Raw genomic sequence first — 16,095 nt, 5'->3', positions numbered from 1 at the left:
GTTTTTTTTTTTTTACAGTATTAAACTTTAAATGAACAGTTTAATCTCATAAATAGAAAATAAATATTTGAGAAATTACGATACATTTGCAAATGTATTTTAACTGTATTTCCCTGTGAAAAAAAATTCTTTTAAAAAAAATGGAAATTTTTTGCTTATTCACAGTTACAGTTTTTTCGTGTTATTTTACATTTGACATGTAAAATCACAGTCTATTTTTGTCATTTCATTGATATTTTCCTGTATCTTAAAAACACAGGAAAAATCTGTAAATAAACAGTGAAAATTCTGTTAAATTACAGATTTTTTTAACAGTGCAGACAGACAAACAGATAAACCAACGCCGGCATAAACAGAACTTCCTTGGGGGAGGAAATAATTTGAATGCTGTAAAGTGCAAAATGCAGCACCGAAGACATTACTGGTGTTAAAGGGTTAAAAGAAATATATTTGTTTTTTGGTGAATAAGAGCCGTCACATAAGCTGAAAACTTACCTGTTTATTTAATACACATGGTTCAGATAACACCACTCCTAATGTATTACTTCAAAGTACAGAGAGGTTTTTTTTAACCAACAGATGTTCACATTGGAGCTGTTTACATGTAAATTTAACTGAATAAAAGGTTATATTTGGCACAAATCTGAATATGTGTGGCCAATGCAAGCTCCTTTCAGGATGACCCCTCACCTGCAGTAATTATGTGGCCCCATCCCATTAAAACTGCATACTCTTTGAAGAACCCCCTCCCCCCCGTCTTTTGCAGGATGAAATACGAATTCCAGTCCAGACACTCTTCTTCTCCTTCTACTGTTTCACTGCCCAACAGCAAATGTCAACAGCGGCCAGTCAGCAGATGGTCCTTAAGCCCCCCCCCCTTTTTTTTTTTTTGAAGCTTAGCTGTGTAGTGTCTTAAGAGGCTGGTGGAGTGTGTTTTTTAAAAGGACAAACTTGTTTTTACACAACCTCCCACTGTATCCATTAGCACAGACACAGTGAAAGGCAGAGGGATGGGACCTCTGATGCAGGAACCTGCAATCTGACATGGACTTAGCCTGCAGGAGGAGCTGGGAAGAAGAGCAACGACTGGTGTTCACATGTAGTCGACTGGAATGAAACTTAATGTCCATAATGAAAATCTGACCTGTTCTGCAGGTGGGTGGGTTGCATTTGTACTCTTAGATTAGATTAGATTACATTACATTACATTCGACTAGATTCAATTCGATTCGATTCGACTAGATTCGATTCGATTAGATTCAACTAGATTAGATTACATTACATTACATTACATTACATTCGACTAGATTCAATTCGATTCGATTCGACTAGATTCGATTCGATTAGATTCAACTAGATTACATTACATTACATTACATTACATTCGACTAGATTCGATTCGATTTGACTAGATTAGATTAGATTAGATTTGACTAGATTAGATTAAATTCGACTAGATTAGATTAGATTCTATTCGATTCGATTTGATTAGATTCTATTTGATTTGATTCGATTCGATTCGACAAGATTAGATTCGACAAGATTAGATTAGATTAGATTAGATTAAATTTGGTTTGACTAGATTAGATTAGATTAAATTAGATTCGACAAGATTAGATTAGATTAGATTAGATTAGATTTGGTTCGATTAGATTAGATTAGATTAGATTAGATTAGATTAGATTTGGTTCGATTAGATTAGATTAAATTTGATTAGATTAGATTAGATTAGATTAGATTTGGTTCGATTAGATTAGATTAAATTTGATTTGACTAGATTAGATTAAATTAAATTCGATTCGACTAGATTCGATTCGATTCGATTCAATTCGATTCGATTAGTTTGTTTGTTTGTTTGTTTGTTTGTTTTTTTAAGGAGCAGTTGATGTGACCACACAGCTTCAGTGGTTCAGTTCTATAGTTCACATTCTTGCAAACATCTGTCACTGCAAAACAAATTTTCAAATGAGGTTTTTACTTTAACCCAAGGGTGTCAAACATACAGGGTGAATTTGCAAAGTCCAAAAATGACACAGAATACATTAAGAATCAAGGGTGTGACTGAGTCTAAATGCTCTATTATTCAGTTCCAGATGCCTGTTACTAATGTTTGATGCCTTTGTAGATCCACTGGGACATGTAAGGTGTGATGCACATGTGTAAATGATAAGATGAGGCATAATATTGTTAAAATTGTACTTATTTTTTGTAAGAAATGTTGTTGCTGAAAAGTAGTTTATGGATGTCCAGGCAATTCACACTGTTTTTAGGATGGATAGTTTGTTAATATAAATATTTTCATGCAATATTTTTACATCGTTTGGAATAAAATAAAGAGAAAACTTTCGTGTTGCCATTTTTCATAAACTATTATGCTAATAATTTACTGGTCTGACCCACTTGAGATTAATTTGAGCTGTATGTGGCCCCTGAACTAAAATGAGTTTGACATTAATGCTTTAATGCTTTAAAACCTGATGCGTCATCACTGACACATCCTTCACATATGCAGTTTGGATGGCTGTAACTCTTTCACTGTTTGTGCAATTTGAAAAAATTCCAATGGCTTCTGAAACCTGAGACAATGCACTTTATAGGTTTTATTGGGTCATTACCGTAATTTCATTCATGCCTGTACTAGAAGTTGGAGAATTCATTTAGCAGTATTGTAACATGCAGTAAATTGTAAATGAGCGCTAGATTTTGAAAGCTCTAAGTGCTCGAGAAAAATGGGCAAAAGGACTCACTCACAACATGTTTTCTAACCCTTTTATTGTCAAAAATGAAAAAAAATCCGGACAGACCTTTTTAGGTTTAGAGTTTCAAGGGTTACTTTAGATCAGGGGTGTCAAACTCATTTTAGTTCAGGGCCCAGATTCAGCTAAATTTGATCTGAAGAGGGCCAAACCAGTAAAATAATAACTTAATAATATATAAATAATGTCAACTCCAAACTTTTTTGTTTTAGGGCGAAAAAAGTAATTTTACATTATGAAAAGGTTTACATCTACAAACTATCCTTTCAAAAGATGTGAATAAAATGAACAAACTGAAAAAAAATAAGTGTAATTTTAACAATATTTTGTTTCAGCTTATCTTTTACACATGTACGTTATAACTTACAGATCACAGTGGATCTACAAATACACAAAACATTTAGTAACAGGCAGAATATTGTTAAAATTGTACGTCTCTTAAGACATTTCAGGTTGTTCATATTTGTTTAGGTTATTCACTTTTTTTTTTTTTTTGCAAAATTATACTTTGTTTTAATGTAAATTCATGCAAATATTTACATTTACAAAGAGAAAAATTTGGAGTTGTTATTATTTATCTGTTATTTTGACAGTATTTTTACAGGTCCCGCCCACTTGAGATTGAATTGGTCTAAATGTGGAACCTGAACTAAAAGGATTGTTAATATCCTCAGTGTAATTTTTGCATTCACAAATTCATCCCAAGGGACTGGACCCTTTGGTGGGCCGGATTTGGCCCCCAGGCCACATGTTTGACACCTGAGCTTTAGATACACAATAGAACATTCTGCTAGTCTTCCTACAGAATGACCACTAGATGGTAGCAAATTTCTATTTTTTTTTTTTTTTTAACCTTTACTTTAAAAGCAGAAGAATACTTAGAGGAATAAAAAAGTTGAGTCAGAAGTTGAATCAGTATTTACCAGGCGTCTTTACATCTGTACTTTTTCTGGCCTAATTAATTTGTGCACATGTGTCACCTCTGTATGGATCTATGGATATATGGACCTCTAAATCTACATGGAGGTATGAAGGTATTTGTTTGAATACAGTATTGTAAATACTCTATCATTTGTCCAATTTTGTTACGTTAAAATAAAAAATGTCATTATTTGATTCATTATTTCTTTCCTTTCTTCTAATAAATATTGTTATTCCATTTCTCCAAGTGTATATACTCACAATAATACTCCTATTAATTTCAGAATTGAATTTTCAGCACTGATTCTTTCATATGTTTATGTGAATCTATAAGTGAGAGAGTGCTGGTGGACACTCACCTGACTGACATATCTTTCCTGTGTACCAGGGGTCTCAAACATGCAGCCTGGGGGCCAAATGCGGCCCATCAAAGGTTCCAATCCGGCCCGTGGGATGAATTTGCAAAGTGCAAAAATTCCAATCAAGGCTGTGGAACTCATTTTAGTTCAGGTTCCACATACAGACCAATATGAGTCCATGAGACCAATACAGTCAAACAGTAGCATAAAAACCTCCAAAAAACTAGAAAAGCACTCAGAGAGCACAGACCTCCGCCAAGGCAGATCAGTGGCCCTGCCACCCCGATCACCAAAATTTAATCATTTGTTCCTTGTGCCAGTATCAACATTTCCTGAAATTTTCATCCAAATCCGTCCATAACTTTTTGAGTTATCTTGCACACGGACAGATCTGCCTTGACAGAGGTTTGCACTCTCCGAGTGCTTCTAGTTTATTTATATTTATTACAGTTTGACGTTTTCTCTTCAGTTTGATGCTGCTGTTTGGTTTTTAAGTCATTGTGCACTTTTTCTTCACCTTTTAACCTTCTACTGAAATCTTTTAGTGATTAGTTTGACATTTTCTTTTTCCTGGTATCTTAATTTATTTTATTTATCCAAGTCAATATCAGTGAGCTTCTATGAGTACTTGTCCATATGTATTTGTATTGTCTTCTGTGTCTGTGTTTTTTGTTTGAATGTATAATGCCGATGTGCTCTCCTGTTACTGCACAACAAATCTACCTATGGGTACAAATAAAGTTACAATGACCTTGATATCTCAAGGTGTAGGACAATTTGAGGAGCAACATCTCTGCAGCATACCTTTTGTTTTTTTCTGTTTGCAAATAAACCTGTAACGGTACGACTGTATTGCTGCCATCTTGGCCAAGTGTCCCTTGAAAAAGCGACCTCCCAAATCTCAATGGGACCAACCTGGTTAAATAAAGGTTAAATTAAAAAAAAAAAAAAAATAGTGAATAAAAATGTAAAATAAACCAAGATAATAGCACTCATAGAAAATATCCAGACATTGTTGTTACGTATCAGCCAGGCTGGTTTTTTTATTCAAACAGTGATCACTTTACAGTGGGTGCAATATCATTTTCTCAGTATACAGCACTATATAGAATGTACATGGAGTATATGGAGAAATCTGAGTCTGGATCAGACCACAGTCTCTCTCTCCCTGTTCATTAACCTCCCCTTACAGGTTAAATGGGTTATCACCTGTTTACACAGCGTCACTCTGGTTAAGTTCCATAGGAGTGCATGTAAACTGGATTTCATATGCCACTCGTGTGTATACTTGGCTTTTATTCAGATGGTCCATGTAAATATCAAACAACACTCCAAGCTCTTGTTGATTGTTCCACAGACACTTCAAATTCTCAACCAGTGGATCATCACTTAAGTGCTTCAAATCTTGACTGTTTATCATAATATCATAGTTTTAATGTATCGTGTGTAGAGGTCTAACAACCCACAGGCAGATGGTGTCACTGAATACAGCACTGAAGTTAAGTCCACATGCCACTTGATGATTGTGTTTGAAGATCTGAAACCAAAACATTCACATTTCCATTGCAATCTCCCAATGTGCCAACCTTCAAGACTGTTCTCTTAAACACAAATTGCATTTTCTCCAAAGAATATGGCAGAATTCTGGTGCAATTCACAGGATTTTTTTTTTCCACAGGAAACCAGAAAAGGGTCGGGTGCAGTATCCATGGAGTAAAAATAATATAAAAAAATCTATAAATATAAGCATATAATGCTAACTTTGAGGAGCAGAATCAGCAGCACTAGTCAGGCCTTCTCCACTATCAAACTTCATGACAACAGCTCAAAAATAAGTCACCGTGTTCAGATGCTGATGCAGATGTTTGCCTTTTTGTTCCGTCTGTGCTCGCAGTGTAGCTTTCCAAAAAGTCTCAGAAGTCCGATATAATATGTTCATGTATATTCTGATTTGCGGATGTAGTTTGAAGGCACGTAACCTCGCCGGCCTCCTGCTTCCCCGAGCCACCATTCACTGTTGCCGTTCATGTCCTGGAATTCCAGTATCCGCAGCCTCTGATTGGCCGAGATGCTCAGTTCATTGGCGCAACGTGCATCAAATGAGTAGAGAGCATAATAAATCTGGAAAAAGAGAACGAAGGTAAAATTTGTTGGTTAGGTCATAGTTATAGTTGACAAAAAATCTGAAATCCCCCCTGATTAACTACATTGGAAATATAAAGTAACCACAACCACAGTTTAGAAGCTGGTTATTACAGTTAATGAAGACTGAAGCTAAAGCAGAGGGAAAACAATATCATTATCTGAAATGCAAGTAAAAGTTCACATAAAATTAGTTTAGTTTTTAACAGTCATAGTTGAGTTTGCTGTGCATCCATGTGTTTCCCCCTGCTTCCCCCCTTCTCTCCCCCTACCCCAGTCTCCCTTTCTCTTCTTTTAACCCTAACTGGTCAAGGCAGACATCCATCCTCTAGGAGTCAGAGTCTGCTTAAGGTTTCTGCCATTTCAACCCATAAAGACCCAAACATCTACTGGCTATCAAAATTATTTTCTGATATAAACTGTTTAATACTTGTTGATCCACTAATCCTATCAATACATGTAAATAATAGGTATAAAATACAGAAAAAACATTTTTTCATTTTTTCATGGTCATCAGATATGACCCAGTTGGACGTTCAGAGGCTCCATAATAAACGAGGAAACACCGTTATCTTCTACAACAGTGATTCACCAGTAAAACCAACAGAGTTTGATAAATGAAAGTGGGTGGACACACTGGGTTTATGTTCAGTTAATGATATATTGTACTGAAAAAGTCACTTTTTCTTGTTTTCTCTGTTTCTGATATACTAACCCTCAACTTTAATCTGACCTTTTATGAACATCAATCTTGATCATTAAATTAAATAAACAAAAATATATGATTTTCACTTAAGAATGCAAAATACTGAGTATAATATTAGAATAAATGGTGATAAATCACTTAAGAGAAATTAAAAATAGAGAAAAAAATCATTTGGGAACTGACACAAAAGTAGCACTAGGTCTTTTTGGGTTAAAGGCAGTTCTTTCTGGCCACTGTCACCAAGTGTTTGCTCCTGGAGGATTCTGTTGAGTTCTGTAAATTGGCTTAAGAGTCTGGTTTAGATCAGTGTCATGAGATAACTTTTGTTATAATGTGGTGCTATATAAATAGAATTTGATTGATTGATAAAATATGCAACTAGAAGCACTCGGAGAGCGCAGACCTCTGCCAAGGCTGATCAGTGCCCCCCCCCCCCCGTGGGCCCCCCCCCCACACCCCCAATCACCACCAAAATTTAATCATTTCTTCCTTATCCCATTTCCAACAAACCCTGAAAATTTCATCCAAATCTGTCCATAACTTTTTGTGTTATGTTGCACACTAACGGACAGACAAACAAACAAACAGACAAACAAACAAACCCTGGCAAAAACATAACCTCCTTGGTGGAGGTAATGAAGCAAATCAGCAAAAAAAAAAAAAAAATCTTTTTTTTTTTTTCTAGATTCATGAAGTGACTATGGGACTTTAAACTCAATGAATTGGTCAATCACATTTAGATAGATACTTTATTGATCCTTTGCAGGAAATTGTTTGGTTACTACAGCAGCAGTACAAAGTACAAAAAACTCACTGACCCACTGATATTTGATAGGATGCATCCTTTAGTCATATATATTTTAGCTTGTGCAATGGCGTTTTTTCTCAAAATGGTTAAAACTAAAGAAAAACACAAAGTTTTAATGCAACCAAAACTAATTCAAGTAAGTGAGTGAGTGAGTGAGTGAGTGAGTTTTTACTCACCTGGTGACCATCTACGTCGCCCTCGTGTTCAGGTTCAGGCTCTGGTTCGATGTACTCATCTCTGGGGTACGCAGACTTCCTCTGTCCACTGCTCTCTCCGTTCCTCCACTGGTATGAGCTGTAGGCTTTGTCGGTGTGTCCGTACCGCTGGGATCGGCCATTTCTGTGCGATGAACTGTGTGAGGAGTCCGTTTCCGATAGGTCCGAGGTCTCCTTGTAGCCGCTCGGACTTGCGTGACTGGTGTCGTAGGAGTCTCTGAGATCGGCCGAATGGCGGTAGGAGGGCTCTGAGTCTCTGTGACTGGGGGAACTACGGTGCGCTTGGTCTGGGAATCTGGAGTGGTTGCGGGGAGAGGAGTTTATGGAGTTGCTCTGACTGGCGGAGTCGGGGTTAAGCGCATCTCGGTGGTGACTCCTACGAGACGAGGCAGAGTCCAATGAAGGGTGTGGCGAGGAATGACTTGGGGGCTGCGCTGTGGAAAAACTAACGGTGGCTGTTTCCTGGTTAAAGGTCAGCGTGCTGTTGCTGTTCTGGCGGGAGAAAACAGGGGAGGAGCCTCCGTAACCCGACTCATTGGAGGATTGACTTTCAATGGACACATCTGAGTGGCTTCGGCGTGGGTTGTACGGTTTAAGGAAGGAGCTGTACACAAAACCCTTGGTCACTGCAAAATAAGAAAAGGACAGGACACAAATTATATCCCAGAACTTATTTTCCATCGCCTGATTATTTAGCTTCATGGATAAAACATACATACATTTACCATACTATAAATAGACTGACATGTACACTTTATATTCTGCTATAGTTTATTCTTTATAACATTTATTTATTCTTAAATAGCTACGGAGTTTTAATGTTGACAGCACTGTTATGAAGATTTTTTTTATTCTTGTTTTATCGAGTCAGTTTTAACCTGTTCTTTTATCTGCTGGTTTGGTTTACTCACCATCAAAACTAAAAACAGACTCCAGGGTATTGTAAAGGTAGAGGTAAAGGTGAAGGCAGAATTGCTGGAATGACTTTGAATGACTTTACACACTTGTATCAGATCTCTGAATAAGGCCTGATCGGTCCTGAATGACCCCGCCCACCCTCTACGGCACAGGTGTCAAACATGCGCCCCAGGGGCCAAAACCGGCCCGCCAAAGGGTCCAATCTGGCCCCTGGGGTGAATTTGTGAAGTGTAAAAATTATAATGAAGATATTAAAAATTAAGGATGTGAAAATCATTTCAATCAATTTAAAGTGGGTCAGACCAGTAAAATACAGTCATAACAACCTGTAAATAATGAAAAATATTATTTTTTGTCATCGTTTTAGTGTAAAAAAAGTAAAATTACACAAAAATGTTAATATTTACAGACTTTCCTTTTACAAAAAATGTGAATAACCTTAACAAATATGAACAATATGAAATTTCTTAAGAGAAGTAAGTGGAATTTTACCAATATTCTGCCTGTTACTAAATATTTTGTGTATTGTGATTTGTAAGTTGTGATGCACATGCATAAATGATAAACTAAGGTGTAATATTGTTAAAATTGCACTTATTTTTCTTAAGAATTTTCAGATTATTCATATTTGTTCATGTTATGTTCAAGTACGGTTCATAGATGTGAACATTTTCATTACGAAATTTTACTTTTTTCACTCAAAAACATAGAGAAAACTTTAGTGTTGACATTATTTCTTAACTATTTTTTATATTATTTTACTGGTCTGGCCCATTTTAGATCATATTAGACTGAGTGTGGCCCCTGAACTAAAATGAGTTTGACATCCCTGCTCTATGGTATGAGCTAACGCTGCTTCTGTAGGGTCGCAGATACGCCCTACCACATAGCAGGACCAATAGACACAAGGCTCCTGAACAGTGAAGAGTGTGTGATTTGTGTTTTTGTATTTTATCTGTCATTTGCTTTTGATGTGTGTAATAATTTGCCCTTAGGAAATAATAAAGTACCTTGAACCTTATTCTGTTTTTTTCTTTTCTTTTTTTTTTTTAATGCCTGACATTGAACAAGGTGAGAGAGAAACAGTATCTCAATTCTCTGTATGTTCTGTGCAACAAAAAAATCTTTGAATACCTCCGTTGTCAATTAGCCACCGGTTATGGCTGCCCATTGGGTCCTGTTGCTTGATAACACCCACAAGATCTCCCTCCAGTATAGAAACATCCAGGTCCTGGGCAGCGTTGAAGTTCCTCTCTGCCTGGAACAGTTTCTCAGGGCCATAACGTGCCATCAGCCCGGCTCGGTGCTCATCTGTCTGCAAGATGCAGTTGGGCTGAAAGTGACAAAAAACAAAAACCTGTAAATGTGTACTTTTTTTTTTTTTTTTACATTCAAAATACACAACAGTTGTTCTTTTATTTCTATTATTTGATTTTTTGTGCATTGTTTATCCTTATCATTATTATTTTTCTATTGTTTGATTTTTTATTTGTGTATCATTTATTTATTTATTTATTTTTTTGTTCCATATGTTTTGTATTATGTCTGAGTCTGAAATAAACTAACCTAAACCTAAAAACCTAAACATACAAAATAAACATACATAATAAAAAAAGTACACAATAAATAATACCAATACAGATAAATACAAAAAAACAGTACATTCAACTAAGTACATTTTGCTACTAGAAGTTGTCATAAATGTTTTTTTTTTGTCTTCAGGGCAATAATGATACTGATTATTAGTATTTAAAGAAGCTATTTATCTTATTTGTACTTCAAAACTGTTCTCATGTTATGCCAAAAATGTCATTGTCTTGTACTGTTACAGCATTTAACAGGCTAACAAGTACGACAACATACTACCGCAGCTGACTGTAAAAATGCTGCAAATCGGATCAAATATACAGAAGAAGACATAAACTCACAGGTCCTTGAAGCTGCTTTTTAGAGGTCTGCTTCTCCAGAGTCTTCTTCTCGAAGGGTTTCTTCGTGGAGGCAGCAGGAGGCAGGTTCTCTGGGCAGAAACTAAAGCTCTGAAGAAGCTGGAGAACTCGGCCATATTCTTCTTGGAACTTTGCAATTAGGTTTCCCTCGGTACTAACTTTGCTAGAAAACTGAAAGCAACAAATGCTACCGTTTAGAAACTTAATACAGGATTTTTTTGAAAAGAGGAATATATACCGCATAGAGTAATCCTAGGTAACAAAAACTAGGACTAAAATTAGAATAATATATATTCAAAAAATACAATGAACCATGCAGTACAAAGTAAAACTGACCAAAACTACAAGCAAAGTCAGGTTTATTTTCTACCAATGCACTGCAAAAATCAAAATCTTACCAAGTGTATTTTTCTCATTTTGAGTCAAAATATCTCATCACACTTAAAATAAGACATAATCACCTAAAGAGTAACTTTTCAGTGAGATATAAGAACTTATTTTTAGATAATAGATCTTGAAAATCTTATTTCAAGAAATCTTACCAAGATAATTTTTACTTGTTCCATTGGCAGATTTTTTTGCTTGAATAAAGCAAAAAAAATTTTCAATTAAGCAAAAAAATTGGATTTTTACAATGTGTCATTAGTTTGTGGTGCACAAGAATACAATTATCATTTCATTTTCCTGGATCTATAAATCAAGATTGACACCTGAGAAACTAAAATCTAGTCCTTTCCTCAAAATAAAACATGTAAACTAAACTGAAATTCTAAACAAAAAAAAACAAACTGAAAGACTAAGTAAAAAAAGAACACATTTCACAATCCAAATGTCCCACCTGTAGGAGGGGTTTAAGTTCTCCGAGTGTGGTCTTCATGAAGTCCTTCTGGGCCTGAGCAAAGGCCCTCACACACCCCGTAAACAGCTCCTCTGCAGTGACGTAGAACTTTGGAAGCTCGTCCAGGAGTTGGGCGTTCAGAGCCTCGTAGGTGTTGCGCGCCACCTGCAGTTCGTCCTGGACGCGGCGGTCTTTAAGGCGGTCTGCGCGCTCCTTGCAATTATCGTAGTCCAAGAGCTTATCGAAGCGTTTTTGGATGAGTTTGTGTGGACCGGCGAACATGAGGAGGAGCTGGGTCAGGGGGTTTATGACTAAGGCCTCTGTGCGTTCTTTCTGCTCAGACGGGAAGGGAACAAAAGGTTTGGTGGTCAGACATGAAGGAAAGCACAGTACACTTCAATACATGACATTAAATCACAAATGGTAGGAAGGTGGTGACTTACGAATTCTGTAAACTGCTTGTCACTGATGCAGCGGTGGGCCCTCTGGAAGCGCTCAGGGTCCAGGATACTGCGCTCTGTGTAGATATCACAGAAACTAATGGCTGCCAGGACCTTGACTGAGGCAGATTCCTGAAGGAGAAGGAGAAATTTGGAAAATTACAATACATGTTGTACTAATATGAGTCATCAAATGTGATTGTTGTGCAGGAAGTCGGCCTGTTAAAAAGTACTAAGAGCAGACTGTGAAAATACTTCATAGAAACAGTAAAATACATTACTTAAGTAAACATATGCAACTGTTATCAACAAAATGTGCTTAATGTATGAAAAATACTAGTGTTATACTATTGTTTTATCGTCGCTGTTGGGTGGAAACCTCTTGTGTCCAAAACACTTATTTTTCAGGAAACTAGAAAAACAATATATATTCTAAATAAATGAACACTTTTCACTGGTTGAATATTTCTAAAACCATCAAAAGACCAAAAATGGACTTGCAAGGTTTCCACCTGACAGCACCTAAATGTTGTTTTTGGATAAATGTTACTGTATTCATGTATACACTTCATTTTAATGCAGTAGTTGTATATTGTTTATTGCCAGTAGTATAGGTTAAGGCAAGTTTAATATACAGAAATGCATCATATTCTAGAAAACCATCATTTGTTTGTAGTGTTTGTATGCATCTCTAAAAAGTCTAAAATTTAATCATGAGCTCAGAAAAATAGACTTGTTTTTAGTTTTGTGACAATGCAATTTTCAGGTAATTCAACATTTTTAAAGAGATTATTTAGTTCAAGGAGGATGTGAAATTCACATAAAGGAACATTTTCTGTTTTTCTGAATTTTGTCACTTCAGTAAACATATGTAACTTATCAACAAATGTGCTTAACGTATGAAAAAAGAAAAATGCTAGTGTTATACTATTCTATATGTTGTTTTTAGATTAATTTTACTGCTTTATTCATGTACACATTGGATTTTACTGAAGTAAATGTTTATTGTTTATTGCAAGTAGTATAGGTTAATATTAGTTAAATGTACAGAAGTGCATCATATTCTAGAAAACCATCATTTGTTTATAGTGTTTGTATATATCTCTAAAAAGTCTAAAAATTAAATCATGAGCTCAGAGAAATAGGCTTGTTTTTAGTTTTATAACGATGCATTTTTCAGGTAATTCAGCACTTCTTAAAGAGATTATTTAGTTCAAGAAGGATGAGAAATTCACATAAAGGAACATTTTCTGTTGAACTTTGTCACTAAAGTAAACATATGTAACAGTTATCAACAAAATATGCCTAATGAATGAAAAATGCTAGTGTTATACTATTGTATATGTTGTTTTTTGATTAATTTTATTGCTTTATTCATGTATACAATGCATTTTACTGAAGTAAATGTTTATTGTTTATTGCCAGTAGTATAGGTTAATACTAGTTTAATGTACAGAAATGCATCATATTCGAGAAAACCATTTGTTTGTAGTGTTTGTATATATCTCTAAAAAGTCTAAAAATTAAATCATGAGCTCAGAGAAATAGGCTTGTCTTCAGTTTTATAACAATGGATTTTTCAGGTAACTCAACACTTTTTAAAGAGATTATTTAGTTCAAGAAGGAAGTGAAATTCACATAAAGAAACATTTTCTGTTTAATTTTGTCACTTAAGTAACATATGTAACTATTATTAACAATATGTGCTTAATGTATGAAAAATACTAGTGTTATACTATTGTATATGTTGTTTTTTTGATTAATTTTATTCATACATACATTGCGTTTAAATGAAGTAGATGTTTATTGTTTATTGCCAGTAGTTTAAGTTAAGATTAGTTTAACCTATAGAAATGCATTGTATTCTAGAAAACAATCATTTGTTTGTAGTGTTTGTATAAATCTCTAAAAAGTCTAAAATTAACCCATGAACTCAGAAAAATAACCTTGTTTTCAGTTTTGTGACAATGCATTTTCAAGTATTTTAAGACTTTTTAAAGAAATTATTCAGTTCAAGAAGAATGAGAAACCATTTAATTTTGTCAGAAACCTTCAATATCTGGAGACATGGTTTCATTAGACCTGTCAGACAGATGTAGTGAAGTAGAGGTAAACAGATGCAGACTTGTGAATTCAAAGAGCTCATACCCTTATATGCTGCAGGTACAATGAAATGTCCCGAATAAAAGACTTAATGAGTCTTTCCTGCAGCCTGAACTTCTTTTCAGCCTCATCAAATGCTTCATCTTTAACCTAAAATACAAAAGCGGCAAAAATGAGTTAATGCCCAGCAGTCAGGACCTCTTGTGTTTATTTTTTTCTTCTTAGACCAGTGAAGTACCTGGGGTGAAATTCCCGTGAGGTGCTTAAGGTGGCTGCTGACTCGGTTGGATTTCTTGATAATGGAGTGCATGCTCAGCTTGGAGATCTTGTCAATAAACGTGTCTTCGTCTCCTTTCCTGTATTTCACCACTGCGGACGGCATTTAAAACCAGTTTGATCCCAAACTAATGAAAGCAGCATTCCGTGTTTATGCAATCGGTGCAATAGTTACAAAAGAAACCTAAAGTCCAGTCTTACCCAGATCTTTCCTGCGCTTGTACTCATTGATGTTGACGTTGATCTCCTTGACGGCCTGCAGGGCCTGAGTCAGCTGGGGCCGGTCATGGTGGCTCTCAGGCGTGGCCCCCAACAGCTCCATGAGCAGCAGCGGGTAACGCATCACCCGCTGCACCGGCTTGATCAAGAAAGAGCCGAGGTTGATGTAATTTGTTTTTCCCCTGAAAAAGAAGCGAATGATATTTCAGTGGAACGTAAAGGTGATTCAGTATGTGAAGAGCCACAGCCACAACTACTGACTTCTGTTAAGAAAATGTTCGTATACAGCACGTTTTCATGTGTGCCATAACAGTATGTAGCCATCATCGTACGATATACGCGTATATTCTGATGATGACACATACTAGCAGATGATAATGACAGGGAAAACACAAATAATAAAAGAAATAAAACATTGATTTGCTTAGTTTTAACACAATCTAGAGGACGAACAGCTCATACAGCCAAATTCAGAAAACACAAAAAGCTTTTGTTTTCAGTCAGTGCATGCATTTATCTGTCTTAACAGTAAAAACTTTAGATATACACAAATTAAAGGTGACTTATTTGGTTTTGGTCAATCTATATCACATTTTCATCTGTTTCAAAGTAAAGTTTAACTGATGTTTTTTCAAGAATATCAACTTAAACTTGTGACAAATAATGGAGATGGAATTGCTGTTGTTGCTGTTTCAGTCCAGAAGATGGCATTACATGTATTTTCCAGGATCAACAGTTACTTATGTGAGGAAGGGTCATGTTCATGTTCAGTACTTTTCTTCACAACAACATGCAAACACAAAACAGTCCAGATACAAGTCGCATCTCAGTCCGTGGAAAGAAACTGAAATGAACTTATGTGGCAGCCATGACTTTCAAATGTTTCCGCACTCAGTTTCAGTTTTAGGTAGAACACAAAACAACACACACACACAAACACACAAAGGTCATTTCCCAAGGGGTTAGTGAGTAATAAGCATGCGGTCAGGACGATTCTCATGCTGGAAATGGTGACGGCACTCGTTATGGTAACTTACCACTCTCGATAAATGGCCCTGTGTGAAGGAAGGGTGGAAAGAGATAGGAAGATAACAAAAACAGGATTTATAAGCCTAGCACAAACTACAATTCATGTTTGAAACATTTACACAATTCAACAGGTTTATTTGTCCAAGAAGTAAATCCACTCTGTGATATAAACTGCAAAAAACAGCAAAGTCAGCCACACCTGCTGTTCCGTTGTTATGGTTTTGTTTAATGAATTCTGTCTTAAACCTGGACGGACTCCCAGTGTCGCTGTGAAAACGGTGCTCAGTAAAATGTGACGGCACACATGACCTTTGCGAAGTTAAACAGACGCACAAACTTTTACAAAAAGGGCTATGAATCTTGTCGTGACCGTGTCCTAAAAAGAAAAAGAAACCAAATAAAACTGTGTCAAAAAGGGA

General features: G+C 35.9%; 1 protein-coding gene across 4 annotated transcripts in view; it reads right to left on the bottom strand.

The window, feature by feature from the left end:
* Positions 1-5,051: 5,051 nt before the first annotated feature.
* The window catches only part of dnmbp (dynamin binding protein), a 59,309-nt gene continuing 48,265 nt past the window's right edge, over positions 5,052-16,095 (bottom strand). For 3 of the 4 annotated variants that reach the window (XM_030163208.1, XM_030163210.1, XM_030163212.1), the window contains 10 exons: positions 15,685-15,702; positions 14,630-14,829; positions 14,391-14,521; positions 14,198-14,302; positions 12,053-12,181; positions 11,610-11,942; positions 10,754-10,942; positions 9,960-10,158; positions 7,869-8,533; positions 5,052-6,157 (listed from right to left, as the gene is read on the bottom strand). In XM_030163208.1, the coding sequence (XP_030019068.1) occupies positions 5,972-6,157; positions 7,869-8,533; positions 9,960-10,158; positions 10,754-10,942; positions 11,610-11,942; positions 12,053-12,181; positions 14,198-14,302; positions 14,391-14,521; positions 14,630-14,829; positions 15,685-15,702 (2,155 nt within the window). In that variant the 3' untranslated portion in view covers positions 5,052-5,971. The remainder of the gene's footprint in view (positions 6,158-7,868; positions 8,534-9,959; positions 10,159-10,753; positions 10,943-11,609; positions 11,943-12,052; positions 12,182-14,197; positions 14,303-14,390; positions 14,522-14,629; positions 14,830-15,684; positions 15,703-16,095) is intronic. The other variant, XM_030163209.1, reaches the window with a different exon arrangement.

The sequence above is a fragment of the Sphaeramia orbicularis genome, chromosome 19, assembly GCF_902148855.1.
Source record: "Sphaeramia orbicularis chromosome 19, fSphaOr1.1, whole genome shotgun sequence".
Taxonomy (NCBI): domain Eukaryota; kingdom Metazoa; phylum Chordata; class Actinopteri; order Kurtiformes; family Apogonidae; genus Sphaeramia; species Sphaeramia orbicularis.
The sequence above is the reverse complement of the archived record's forward strand: the minus strand, read 5'-3'. Positions and strand labels throughout refer to the sequence as shown.